Source organism: Mustela nivalis (genome assembly GCF_964662115.1).
Source record: "Mustela nivalis genome assembly, chromosome: 17".
NCBI classification, from domain to species: domain Eukaryota; kingdom Metazoa; phylum Chordata; class Mammalia; order Carnivora; family Mustelidae; genus Mustela; species Mustela nivalis.
In genome coordinates, this window is record NC_139036.1 from 20,435,058 (window position 1) to 20,449,105 (window position 14,048).

The 14,048-nt window shown below is 53.4% G+C and overlaps 2 protein-coding genes and 1 long non-coding RNA gene across 33 annotated transcripts in view; 2 read left to right on the forward strand and 1 right to left on the reverse strand.

Annotated features, from left to right (window-relative positions):
* Positions 1-14,048, forward strand: part of ALDOC (aldolase, fructose-bisphosphate C) — a 1,020,901-nt gene that overhangs the window by 498,376 nt on the left and 508,477 nt on the right. The window lies entirely within an intron of this gene.
* Positions 1-14,048, forward strand: part of MYO18A (myosin XVIIIA) — a 94,549-nt gene that overhangs the window by 25,181 nt on the left and 55,320 nt on the right. For 2 of the 31 annotated variants that reach the window (XM_082706955.1, XM_082706957.1), the window contains exon 1: positions 7,431-7,526. The exons of 24 other annotated variants lie outside the window; for them this stretch is intronic. In XM_082706955.1, coding sequence (XP_082563081.1) covers positions 7,521-7,526 — 6 coding nt within the window. In that variant the 5' untranslated portion in view covers positions 7,431-7,520. Of the gene's footprint in view, positions 1-7,430; positions 7,527-12,931; positions 13,071-14,048 lie in introns of those variants that run through there. 5 more of the 31 variants (XM_082706971.1, XM_082706952.1, XM_082706967.1 and 2 more) reach the window with 5 other exon arrangements.
* On the reverse strand, positions 592-7,395 carry LOC309851684. The gene is made up of 3 exons (XR_014304864.1): positions 7,324-7,395; positions 1,319-1,411; positions 592-1,003 (listed from the first exon to the last, which is right to left on the reverse strand). It is a non-coding gene; the product is annotated as an uncharacterized lncRNA (long non-coding RNA).

The window sequence follows — 14,048 nt, forward strand, 5'->3', positions numbered from 1 at the left end:
CCATCAATAAGCATTTATTGAGTGCCCACTATATGCAGGGGCGGTTGAGGGGATGGACCGGCGATTAAAACAAAGGCAGCGCCGAGCTCAACGCTGCCCCTTCTCGCCGTACCCTTCCAGGATAAAGCGAGAGGCCATCTTGCCGCGGCAGCCCCCTTGGTCTGGAGCTCCCGGGGGACGCCTCTTGGGGGCGTGGCCTGGACGGAGGTGAAATCCCGCGGCTAAGGCAGCCGGGCTGGCGAGAAGGGGGCGGCCGCCCTCTGCCGGGCTCCGGAGGCGCTGCAGGGCGGGTGCGTCCTGTAGCTCCGAGCGCACTGCGCGTGTGCGGGAGCTGGCCCCGCCCCTGCGTCTGTCGGCTGGTGGGCGGGGCCAGGAAGCGCGGCCCGGGCTCCCCCTGGCCACGACTGCCTACTGCCTGCCGCAAGGGCCTGAGTGCCTGGGCCCAGGCTGGGCTTGCACTTTTCACCACCTCCTCGAAAGAATGCATGCCCCCTAACGTCCCTAAATAAGGAGTTGTACTGATGACATTTTAACATTGCAAATTAGTAATAATACAAGCACTATACGATAAGTGTTCATATGTGGAGACTGTTTCTAGACCTTTTTTAAAGGAATTTTGATTTAAAGAGGAACTAGAGAGACAAATAGGGTCAGAGCAGTATTCTTTTAAGATGTTAAGTAGAATGCCAGGCTCAGTGCTTTTTCAAGCTATCTCCTGAAGTCAGCCTTCATCTGACATTCCTGTTTTGGATAGTGGCTTCAGGCTGTCCTCTTGAAGTCTTGACAGCTTGAAACCTTGGAGGCTTTAGATCTTCTTCCCAACTATCACCCCCGTCCGCTTCCCAGCCTCCCCCACAGCCACCAATTCTCTGTCTTGCATCACCTTCTCTTCCCACTACTAGAATAGGGCAGACCCCCGCCCATCTTTCCTCTGGCCATAACGTTGGTCTTTCAGCTTCCAGCCTCCTTTGCTTCCCAGCATCCTTCTGTTAGATCAGCATTCCTAAAGCACAGGTTTAATCATGCCCCTTCACTCCCCAGAAACCTGCTATGACTCCCACTGTTTTCTAGGCAAGAGGCAGAGTGGAAGGAGCCGGGCTTGGAGTCGGAATAACTAGAGTCCTAACCCAGGCCTTGCCAGTCATTATCCATATGGTTGCAGGCAAGTTATTTAACCTCTGTAAGCCTCAGTTTCCCAAACCACCATTCCCCTTTTGCAGCACTCACCTCCCAGGATTTTGTGAGGAAAAAAAGTTGCACTGTCCCAGAGCCACAGCTAGTGCTCAGAATGTGCCTGCTTTGTCTTTAAGCTGCTTACCTCACTTTTGTCCTCAGGCACCACCCTTTCTGTTGTAAGTGATGGAGCCCAGCTGACCAGGTTTAACAAGAAGAACTGCAGAGGCTCAAACATCTGAAACATTCCAGGGGTAGAACTGGTTATAGGCTCAGCCTTATCTAGAACCCAGGCCTTTTCTAGGTCTCTCAGTTCATCTTCCATGTCGGCTTGGTCCTCAAACAAGTGGTGGGCAAATGGCACAGCACAGGTTTCAGGTCTTGTGGGGAAAGAATAATCCCAGAGTTTCATTCTATGGCCTTGATACTGATTGGGTCATGTGCCTTCCATGAACTAATAATCCCTGTAGTCTGGAGACATGACACGCTGTGGGCCCAACTCAAGTCACATGCTGGGGTAGGTTGAAATTGGGGTGCTCTAGGTAGGAAATGGAAGGATGGATCATGGGCAGCTGAAACCAGACCTGTCCACTGTGGCATACAGGCCTTCTTGATCTGGCCCCACTGACCTTTCCAGCTTTGTCTCGCATTGTTTACCTCTCTGTGTCCTACACTTCACCCAGTTTCATGCTTTCCCAGTTTCTTACCTTTTGTCATTCTAGTCCTTTACCCTGGAATTCCCTTCCTCCCTCGTCTCCTCCTGACAGACTTCCTTCCATCCTTCATGGCCCAGCCCTAAGCGGCCTCTAAGCTATCTGCCTCGTTCCCCAACAGGAAAAGAGATCTGCCTCAGAATCTCCCTAGAACATTATCAGTGCCCCTTTTGGAACACAGAGCAGATTCTAAGTCGAATTCTAATTCTTTGGGTACATTTGTTGTCTCTTCTTCTGGTCTGCATGTTTGCTGAGGTCAGGGTCTACATCTGCTTCACCTTATTTCAACTGCTCGCTCACTCACGTGTCAAGCACTGTCTCTGAGCAGGGCCCAGTGCTAGGTGGGTGCAGGGGGCACAACCGTGAACAACGAACATATCACCCCTGCCTCAAGAAGCTCATAGTTTAGTTGTGAGGAGACAGAAAAAGTAGCAGGCATTGGGCTTCCCCACAGTGTTGACCTTGAGGTGTGACACCAAACCACTAGTTGAGTACGGGAATGACTTCCTTCACTCCTCAGAGCCTCCCGTGTAGCCGTGTAGTCAGCCCCCCAACCCCCAACCCCACTCTCCTTCACCACCCTGCCGGGCCCAGGGTCACAGAACTAAGGACCTCTCCCTCACCCCATACCACCACCGACATGGGAGAGCAGAGTAGTTGAAGTTGTGACTCTGTCCGGATATCCCTTTTTTCCCTGTTGTGTTCCACCCAGTATATCTCACAGTACCTTTCGGATGAGTTAGTCAAATCCAGTGGCTACTTACTGAGCGCCTACTATGTGCTTAGTTACCTTCGAATCTAATCCCGTGTCGTGTCTATGCCTCTTCTGTTGCGTCTAGCAGAGCACCATATTGAGGATAAAAAAGAAGCACTGTGTGTATGTGGTGATGTCTAGGTATAGACAATGAGGGCTGTGGTTTTTGATGATAATTTAATCACTACCTACAGTTTGCCAGGCCTAATGCCAAGGTGCTTTACATGTACTATCTCTTTAAATTCTCACAAGCCCATAAAGTGGGTAGACCATGATAAGGCAAGCCAGTGGAAACTCCAAGGAGCTGAGTAACTTTCCCTCAGGTCAGACACCAAGAAAGTTGCTGAGCTGGGATTCAGACCCAGGTGGGCCTGACAGCGAGTGGGTGGTCTTTGCACTGTGTCGCCCGGCAGGCCTTGGGGTCCAGGGAAGGCTTCATAAAGGAGGTGAGACTTAATGGAGATGGACCTCCACAGATAGGAAGGGGTGGGCAAGGGAGAGAGGCATTTGCTCTGGTGGTGATGAGGGTAGGGACTGGGAAGATCAGCCTGAGAAAGTGAGAGCAAGGTGTGCTGGGGAAAGGGAGATGGAAGGAGAAAGGGGAAGGGGAAGTGCCAGGAGGCAGGTCCAGGGGGCTGTAGGTGGGCTGGCTTGGTGTGACTGCTGGGCTGCCTGGGGTCATAGGTTGGGCTTCCTGAAGACTCCGGCCTGGCCCTGAGGCTGCACCGACCTTGGGCAGCAGATGACTGTGTGTGTGGCTGTGTGTGAAGCTGAATGAGTGACCAGGGCCTCAGTTTCCCCTCTGAATGAAGAGGCCTGCCCTTGTCACTGAGGGAAGAAGCTGCTTTGAGAAGATCTCCATCAGTAATGCGAGTCAACTCAGAGACAGAACCAACAGAATCTAGTCTGAATAGAAGAGGAGTGGATCCACACATGGTGACTAATAATCCAGGACAAGACTCTGAGGGTAAAGTGACACCCTGGTCACCCAGAAGTCATCTTCCAGAGCACTGCTGAATGGAAGGTGGGCCTAGAAGGCCCTCAAGCAGGCAAAATAGAGGACAGCAAGTCTGCCGGTGAAAACCCAGACCCTTTGCTCACAGGAGAGTGGCTCTCTGGTAATCTGCTGGCTTTGCTCTGGACTCTGTGGTATCAGGCTTGGTTATCTGGTTTCCTAGCCTCTGGCAGAAACTGCTTATTAGAAGGAAGTGAGACTGTCCAGATCACCTGCACTGACAGGCAGAGTGACAGCTGATGGCCTGACCAGGGAGGGGACAAAAGCAGATAGATGAACACAAAGGGCATCTGGCCTTCCCAGAAGGGGTGTGGAGCAAGGCCCCAGGTGGCTACAGTACCTAGGACAGGGCTGGTGACCTTTGGGAGTGGCCAGGGGCATTGGTAGGACAGGAGCCAGACTGGGAAGTCTGGAGTCCTCACAGTGGCAGTGACGTGCCCCTCAGTACAGGGTAGAAACAAGGTGGGTTCAAGAGACGAAGCTCGGGCGCCTCGGTGGCTCAGTTGGTTAAGTATATGCCTTTGGCTCAGGTCATGATCCCAGAATCCCAGGATTGAGCCCTGTGTTGGGCTTCCAGCTCCTTGGGGAGTCTGCTTCTCTCTTGACCTTCTCCCCTCTCATGCTCTCTCTCACTCTTTCTCTATCAAAGAAAAAAAAAAAAAAAAAGAAAAGAAAGAGATGAAGCTCAGGGGCTTCTGGGTGACTCAGTCGTTAAGTGTCTGCCTTCAGCTCAGGTCATGATCCCAGGGTCCTGGGATCAAGTCCCGTATTGGGCTCCCTGCTCAGTGGGGAGCCTGTTTCTTCCTCTCCCACTCCTCCTGCTTGTGTTCCCTGTCTTGGTGTCTCTCTCTCTCTGTCAAATAAATAAAACCTTTAAAAAAAAGAGAGAGAGAGAGAGAGTGGAAGCTCCGAATTTGAGATGTTTGAGAGGGGTTTTAGTGTTTTACTTAGAATCATAAAATGTCTATTTTTATGATTTATAAATTAGTAACATAATTTAGAAAACTACTCAAAATAGAAAATATTTTGTCCCTTCATGGGACTAGTCTTCAGTTACCTGGAAATTTTGCTGTGATGTTTTTCTTTTCTCCCCCGTTAATGATCCCAGATAGATAATAATGGTTAAAAAGTATGGAAAACCTTTTCAGTAAGTTCATTGAAAACTTCTGTGTGAGACACTGTTCCTAGAGCAAGCACTAATTCATTTAATGCCTGCAGGAACCCTCGGTGGTAGTACTATCATTGCCCTCCTCGTAGAAGTGAAGAAATCACACCACAGGCTTCAGCTGTGTAGCTTACCATGGGAACAAGCCACGACTGAGCTAGGCTGGCTGGACCTGGAAGTCTCCCTGTTGACCACGGTGCACCATGACTAATTCCTTCAAGTGGTTCTCAGACTCACCAGGAGGGCTGGCTAAAGCACAGGAGCTGGGCCCCATATCTAGAGTTTCTGAATCAGTAAGTCTGGAGTGGAGGAGGGGTTGCCGGTCCGGGGACCACACTTTGAGAACCAAATCCTTTCACTCACTGAGATTTTACCGCTCATATACTGACCATGCCAAAGAGTCACTGGCAGGCAGAACCTCATTTTGCAGATGAAAGCCGTGTAAGTCACATGCCCACGATCACACAGTTAAGTCCTTCCTTTCTTTCCTCCGTCATTCACTCAGGCACTCAGTGATTGAACAAAGGAACACTTTTTTTTTTTTTAAATAAGTTTTTTAAAAATTTATTTGTCAGAGAGAGGGGGTCGCCTGAGTGGCTCAGTGGGTTAAGGCCTCTGCCTTTGGCTCGGGTCATGGTCCCGAGATCCTGGGATGGAGCCCCGAATCAGGCTCTCTGCTCAGCAGGGAGCCTGCTTCCTCCCTTCTCTCTGCCTGGCTCTCTGCCTACTTGTGATCTCTGTCTGTCAAATAAATAAATAAATAATCTAATAATCTTTAAAAAAAAAAATTTGTCAGAGAGAGACAGCACGCATAAGCAGAGAAAGAGGCAGAAGCAGGCTCCCCACTGAGTAGAAAGCCCGATGCGAGACTCGATCCCAGAACCCTGGGATCATGACCTGAGACAAAGGCAGACACTTCACCCACTGAGCCATCCAGGCATCCCAGCAAAGGGATACTTCGCACCAGGTGTTATGCTGCCTTCAAATTGAGCGGTGGTCAGCCTTGCCTACCTCTAAGAATCATTTGGGGGGATCTCTTACAAATCCTAGTGCCCAGACTTCCCTCCCAGACCAATTAAATCAGAGACCAGGGGGAAGGGGGTGATTCAGGCATCCGTATGTTTGAGTCCCCTGGGGGATTTCAGTCTGCTGCCAAGGTTGGCACCATTGTGTCAGGAAAGCCCTGGGGATGTGATGATCTCCAGCACAGCACATGCCCTGGAAGGCCCGGAAGATCTCCCTGGGGAGATACAGCAGTCCCTGGAAAGCAGAGGCAGGAACCCCATGTCCTCATGGCCACCTGTGGCCAGTGTATAGTGGGGGGTGGGGGCTGGGGGCGGTGCTTCGCTGGGCTTTGGTCCTCTTAGGCCGTGCTTACCAGCCTTTTCTCAGAGAAAGTCATGCTGTTTACAGGACCCAGTGGGCTTACAAGACTGGCCGGGGTGGCAGGCCTGGGGGTATCCAGCCCCCCTTTGTGGGACACTGGTTAGGTGACAGCTCTGTTCCAGGCCTTTCCTCCCTCCCCACCCCACCCTTTTTTTTTTTTTTTTTCCTGGAGAGGAAAAGACAGACCAGCTTCCTTTTTTCTCCAGAGCTGACAGCTTCTGAGACAGCCTCAAAACGCCTGTCTTTTGGCTCCTTCCCATCTGCCCCTAGCTCCCATTTCATCCTCTTGGGAGCCTGGGGCAGGGGTGGGGGTGGGTATGGGGTTGGCCCCCCGCCCTGGTCTGGGCATCCAATGGTCCTACCCAGAGAGCAGGGCCAGGCTTTCCCTTGATAAGGAGCGCTGGCTTTTCACCGGCAGCCCTTGCTCATTGGCCAGACACCCACGATTTCCTCCGCAGGGCCAAGACCCACCCAGCACACCCTCCTCTGTGCCTGCGCATTCTCCGGCCGTGGGGGGTGAGGGGGGATGTGCAGGGAGAAGGCCGTTGATTCCGTGCATGTCCCCAGTGTATTTCCGGTAAAGCAGCCACAGCGGGCCTCACACGGATCGTGCGGGTCTCTGTTCCTGCCGGACTTTTCCAGGATGGCTGCGTGGCTGCGGATGGGGCACAGCGTGCAGCGGGCCCCATGTACTGGATTGGATGTGACGTTAGTAGCTTTCTTGGCCTCTGCCGCAGTAATTAGATGGCTGGGGTGAGCTTATGATTTGTGTGTTCTCAAGAGTACTGTGATTGAGTGTTCATGCATGATGGTGTGCTTGTGTGTGTGTGTGCGTGTGTGTGCGTGTGAATGCGCATGTGCTTGTCTTAATCCTGGCCTGTGGGGCCGGGGGCTGCAGGTCTCAAATTCCTCTGCTATTTTTAGGGGCCATATCAGCCCAGCTGTCCAGGAGCCCGGGTGTGTGTCAGGAGGAAAGTCCCACCCTCCCTGTCCCTTGCCCCTAACCCTCCAACACCGCCTAACCGCCCCCCCACCACCACCCTACCGGTGCCCTCACTCTCAGCGCCTCCTCTTCCCCTTCCACACACACTGTGTAACCCTCTCCATCCTGGCCTACCTGGTCCCTGCAGTCCTGGAGGCCACTCGCTCTCTGGGACAGGCTGCAGCCAGGGTTGGGCAGCTCCACTGGGGGGGAGGGGCCTGGGGGGAAGGAGGGGAACAGGGGCGGGGCTGCGGCCAGTGCTATTTTGAGCGGCTATAGCGGAGCAGCATCCGTGAGGAGACTCCTTGCTCCTGGTTGCTCCAGGCCAGGCCATGCGGGTGAGTGTCCCTCTGACCCCCCCACCCCGGAAATGTCCCAGGCTCCTCAGGCGGGTTCCTCATTTCCGAAAGGAGGGGCCTTTCTGTTATTTCTCCAGATGTGGCTGAAGGAGGTTGGGGGGGCGGTGGTTAATGACTTGGGGCCCCTCCCTGAGCTTCTCTGTAGGGAGGGAATCTTCAAGCTCAGGCAGCCTCCCACCACCTCAGAGGCAAGGCCCTCCTGGCCCTGACTCATGACTTTGAGAGTTTGGGCGGGGGGCACCATTTTCTAACCCTCGCTGTCCTGGGACCGCATCAGCTTGCCCGCGGGCTGTGACATGCCTTCCCCACAGACCATTAGCGCTTGCGGTCTACATTCCTTGGGGCGCTATTTTCTTCTGGGGCCTGGGACCCCAGTACCTTCCGGACCTTGGGAAGTCTTCTTCCTGCTTTGTGTTCCTGCCAGTGTGGCCCTCCACCCTTCATTCTCCTGGTAGACAAGAGAAAGGTGGTAGAGAGGGGTGGTCCCTCAGGTTGTCAGGGGGGGACTCAGCATAGCCTCCTGCATTTCTGCAGCTCTGACACTTGGAAGGGGCACAGATGGCATCTCGGGGATGCCCTGTCTGTAGATCTCCTTTTCGCTGAGATTACTCCAGAGGAGTAAGTTCCTTAAAAAAGCAAGTGAGGAGAGAGACATAGCCGCCTCCCCGTGGTTCTGTTTCCCCCCCACGCCACCCCCTCCCAGCCACTGAGGGTCAGGTTTTTGGTCATGTCAGCAGTTGGCAGCGTGTGGGCTGGCCCAGAGCAGAGGTCTACGGAAAGCCTGAGACGTGCCTAAGACGAGCATTCGTCTCTCCCCGTGCCCAGTCCCAGCCACAGAACTGGCACCAGTGCTGAGGTGTGTGGGGGTGTAGCTGGGGGTGGGGCCAGGGAGATGCCTCACCCCACAAGTTGGGTGCTTCCTGGTCAGGCCTTCTCCCCTCCCCACCCCACCGCATCGGGGGCCCCGGGGCCACCAGCACTAGGTCAAAGATTGAAGGGGCATGCATGGTGATGGTGAGGCAGATGGCAAAGGGCCTGGCAGACGGGCAGTGAGGGTCCTCAGGGGAGGGAGGGAGGCCTCCAGCAGGTCCAGCCGTTGGAGGAGGAACCTTGGGCCTGTCTGCAAGTGTAGTGGCAGCAGGAAGCCATTCCAGTGCACCTGCTTCCTCCTGGGCCAGCCTGGCTCTCGGTGAAGGCGGGCTCTCGGCTGCTTTCTCTTCCGCCCCATGCTGGGGGAGGGCTCTCCCTGGAGGCTGGACCGAAGGGGCCAGGCAGCCCTGCCAAGCTCTCATCCCCGTCCTCCTCTGGCTGGCAGCATGGCCTTCAGGCCACTCCCTGCAGACAGAGCTCTGTGCAAAGCCTATTCGGGTCATGGTGGAAGAGCAGGTCATCTCTGGAAGCCCTTGCTTTCTTTCTCTCCAAGCTGTTATTCTGGCCGCTGACATCATGGAAGTTCGGCAGTGCAGGTGGACCGAGGGAGGCGGGGGCAGGGCCTGCTTCCACCCCTTCCAGTGAGCCCAGGAGGTTCTTGCTGGAGGACAGGCCTGGGTGTGAGTTCTGATCCGCCACTTGCTGCTCTGCGACCTCGGCCATTTGTTTGCTGATCCCGTTTGCTCATTTGTAAAGTGGGAATCAGAGTAGTATGTCCTTCAGAGGACTGTTGTGGGGATTGGATGAGATCATGCGTGCAGAGGACACATCGCGGTGCCTGACAGTTAGGACAGGCTCAGCAAAGGTTAGCTGTTACTGCAGTTCTTTCTTCCCTCTGCCTTCATCCCCCGCTCCCATCCCTAGATAAGAAGGTGCTCGGGTGGGGCTGGCAGGGAAGGGGTCTCCTGGGAGCTACTCTCTGCTGCTCAGAACGGGAAAGGAGAGGGAGGGAGGGTTCCATGTCTCTTTCTCCTCTAAATGTGCTCTAGATTTGGTAGAGGGAAGAGGGGCCAAGTTCTAGGTCACAGACAGCAGGATCTCCTCTTTCTCTTCCCACTTCCCTTGGGATCTCCCGGTGTATGGATATCTGCAGGGACACTGGAACCTCGATGCATTTTTCCCTGGCCTGGGAGTTCCATGCTCGTGGGGAGCCTGGTGGGCGGAAAGCTTCTCCTAGGGGCATTTGTGCCCCATTCCCTCTTGTGAGGGGCACAGAGAATGGGAAGGTAAGGGCGGCGGCTGCTTGCTCATCCCTGCAGAGGCTAAAATGCAGCCTGGTCCAGCCCCCTGAGTGTTGGAAGCCTTCCCAGGCTGAGCATCGATGGGTCCCCGAGCACATTTCTTGGATGTCTCTCCTCTTGGAGAACAAATGCTCTCAGCTATTATCTCCTCTGCTTTTTCTTTTTTATGGACTATTTAGCCCTCTTTACAATAGAAATAAGCAGTAAGTAACAAATACATAACAAAATAAATGCCAAATGTCTCTGTTGTGTCTAATTTACACAATTTACAAGATGACGATGATCACTGTTTGCACGCTATTTCGGTCCTGGTTTCTTTGATCTTAGGTGTTTTCCCTACAGTGACGGTGGTCACACATTCGTTAGTTTAAGTGGTGACATAACAATGCATGGGTCCAAGTACCATAGCTCACCTATCCCTTCCCTAATGCTAGGATTTGGGTGGTTTCCAGGTTGTGCTCCTACGTAGAGTGCATCTTGAAAAGTCTCTCTGTGGGTTTGTGGGTTTGTGGGTTTTTTCTTTCTCTGCCTTGCTTTAAATCAGCTCATTGCTTAGACATTCCTGAAGATGGGATGGCTAGAGCCAAAGGGTGATGCATTTTGTGGCTCCTGTTCCTTCCCAAAGAGCTACTCAGCAATTTCAGAGTGTCCCCGCCCTCCCCTCTCACCCCGTGGCATCGAGTGTACTAGTTATTGTTGCTAAGTTTAGAGAGTGTCCCTCCCTTGTGTTCCCCTCATCCCCGGGAATCAGGATTGGCAAATGTTATTCTCCTCAGTTTACAGTTGAAGGAAGAGACCAGATAGGAATGAGACGTTTGCCAAAGAACCCCTGTTGCCACACTGTCATGCGGCAAAAGTGTATTTATTAAGTGCCCCCAGCATGATGGGTAACATTGTGTCCTGCCCACAAGGAAACCACAGTCCAGGAAACACTGTGGACACACAGACAGCTCACGCCCTGAATCCCAGTGTGGCTGCTGACTAGATCTGGGGCCCTCCGTGAGGCCCTCACCCTCTACAAAGTGGGCTTTTGGGAGGATGAAGTAGGGAGGCGGTGTGAAGGGCCCACCGCTGTGCCTGGCTCATTGCAGGGGTTCAGTGAGCACTGGCCTATCTTCCCTTCCCTCAAGAGAAGAGGCCAGACAGGCACCTGAGTGGCGCAGTTGGTTAAGCGTCTGACTCTTGGTTTCTCAGCTCAGGTCCCAATCTCAGAGTCATGAGTTCGAGCCCCACATTAAGCTCCCCACTCAGCACAGAGTCTGCTCGTTTCTCTCTCCCTCTACCTCTCCCCCAACACTCTCTTTATCTCTCTAAAATAAATAAATCTTTTTTTAAAAAAGGGAGACAAGACCAGAAGTACCTGCGAGGGTGGTTGGGGAGGGGGTCGGAGCTTCCGAGGGGCAGGATCGTGGTGGGGTCTCCCTTTGCAAGTCTAGAAACTTACCCAGGCACATTGAACACTAGCAAATGTCTCCCTGTCACTCCAAGCCTCAGCTGGACCCAGACCTCTGGAGACCTCCTGAATGCTGACAGCGACACAGTACGTTAACCAGAGTTGGCTCCTAACGTTGACTCAGCCCCTCTGACACGGCCTGGCCCTGCAGAAGAGGTGGGCCTCTAAGGGAGCTCTGCAGTCAGAGTGACTTAGGTTCAAATCCCAGCTCCACCACTTAATAGCTTTAGGGCCTCATCTCATTCTGAGTATTTTTCCTTATAAGTAAGATGAGAAGACCAATAAATCCTCTGTCGTGAGGCTATTGTAAGACTTCCAGTCCAAAGTATGTGTTAAATACTTTTACAGGGCCCATCACCTTATAGATGTTCCATATTCAGTCATGAAGGAGGTTGTCAGAAACGGCTGAAATCCCTAGAGGGAGTAGGTCAGGAAGGAGAGCCCCGGGCCCCCTCCCTGCACAGAGCCATTCGTACCCAGCTCAGGAAGTGACCATGGTGACCGCGGTGGAGTCATTGCCACCATCTTTGGGGCTGAGTTCCTCCCCTCTTCTGTGTTGGCATGTGTGATAGGTTATTCTGCGTCCTAAGCAAATCTTTGAAACTTTAAAAGCCAGTGATAACGAAGAGAGGAGAAAGAGCCAGGTGATTCCTCACAAAAGCCAGAGAGAGAATTCCCTCCGGTAGAACCCCACATTTGCATTCAGAGTAGAATTCCTCAGGAAGAGCTGGGACACAGGGTCAGACCCAGGTGTGAACGGGCTGGCGTCCTCACCACCTGGGACGCAGGGGCTCCTCCCTGCACGCATAGGAGATCAAAGACCACATGAGCTAAATAATTAAACAAAGTCTCGTGTATGAACAGAGTGTATGATAAGAAAATAGACAAGTCAGGGGCGCCTGGGTGGCTCAGTGGGTTAAGCCGCTGCCTTCGGCTCAGGTCATGATCTCAGGGTCCTGGGATCGAGTCCCACATCAGGCTCTCTGCTCAGCAGGGAGCCTGCTTCCCTATCTCTCTCTCTCTCTGGCTGCCTCTCCATCTACTTGTGATTTCTCTCTGTCAAATTAATAAATAAAATCTTTAAAAAAAAAAAAGAAATAAAAAAGAAAAAAAAAAGGAAAATAGACAAGTCAATAAAGCACGTTAAAAATAATTCTCTAATTTTTCACCAGTCATTCATCAGTAAGCAGTAATCAGAATGAACCTGTTCTTAAACTCCACTCAACTGAACGGATTCTTTGGACGAAGCCTCTCCCTGGGAGGAGGCAGATTCTGCCTGTTGCTTCCCAAGAGCACCCATTCTAATTTCTCACCCAGCAATGGGGCGGCTTTACCGTTCTCCAGACTTCCTGCCCCTGGAGGGTAGTGATGCATGGCAGGTAAAAGGCAAAGAAGGTGAAGAGTCCTGGAGAAGCTTTGCTAATACCTTCACGGGCATGTACCTCGGGTTCTTGCAATGGAGGGCTAGAGTGCCTCTTCTACCAGACCCCTGGAGTGCAGACCTGGAAAGAACTTTAGCCATTATCTACCCTAATCCATTCCCTAATACTGCGGACAGGCCCAGAGAGGTGAGCTGGCTTATTCAAGGATGCACGGCTTCCAAGGGCAGGAATTTCCATGGTCTGTACCCCACCTTGCCGTCTCTTTCCTCTGGTGTTTTATTCACTGTTCCTCCTCTGATGTCTGGGCTTTGCCATCTGTCCCCCCTTCCCCACTTCCTCCCTCCTGTTCCCTCTTGCCCAAGGTGTTTGTCCCGGCAGGTCGTGGCCTTTAGGAAGACTCGGATTCCCTGAGCGACCCTGCCTACCCCTGTGTCTGCTCTGACCCTGGGTTCAGGCTTTCTTCAGCACCATGGCCTTTTCATCAAGGTTCGCCTTCTGGGAGCAAAAGGAAAGTTGGGTCTCAGAATCCTTGTGCTTTTCCTATGTGCTTGGCATGGTGTGTGCAGGCAGGAGTCTGGCTTGTGGGCAATAGAGCTCTGGGAGCTAGATACGGCCTAGCGCATGTGTGTGTACCGGGGGGCTGGGGAGAATGACCAGGGCGGGGCGCAATAACTCACTCTTCTTTCTGGATGGGCTTCAGCGCTGAGTCATGTTCTTCCTCTGAGCTCCACCTCTGGTAGGCTGAGCTGCCTTTTGTCCCACCGGTACCCATCTAAGTTAACCCCTCCACACCCTTTCCTCCCCACTGCTGCTCTGGCTCACCCCTGGGAACATGGTTTGCTGTGTTGGGGCTGCTGGGAATGGCCTCGGCTCAGAGGCCTCTGGAACTGTGTCTCCCCGCGTCTGGGGACCTTGGTGGGTAAGAAGGACAGGAGCCAAGAGTCCGGAGCCAGGCCAGCTGGCTGCCTGGGTTCCAGAGGGTGATTCAGGCAGCAGCCCTGGGCATGCCTTTGTGTGGTGCACAGTCCCCAGCTGGGCAATGACCTATGACAGACAGAGCCCTTGGTTGGGGAGAGGGGGGCAGGGGGGAGGCTAGTGAGTCAGCCTGAGGCTAAATCCAGAGCTGAGCTCAGAGCCCTGCCTGTTGTCCCAGACATTTCGGGGGGCGGCCAGTGTTGCCCCCGACGCTTCTCCACTTGGGTGGGACGCTTGGGGTCCCCAGCTCGCATCCCCAGAGGAAAGACAGAATTGGAGCGGGTGAGGGACGCGGAGTGGACTTGGAATCTGGGCCATCCCCGAGCCTGAGCTAACAGCACTGCGTGTAGTCATGAGCACGTCTGTGTGGTTTGTGAGACTTGACGTTCCTCTGACCTGTGTGCTCAGGAGCTAATGCATGGTGTGATCCCTGGGGGTGCGGGGGGGCATAGGGGGTGTGAGTGATGGACATTGGTGGGGGGCAGCAGGCGCAGACCTGGACTCTGCCACCCCTCCTCAT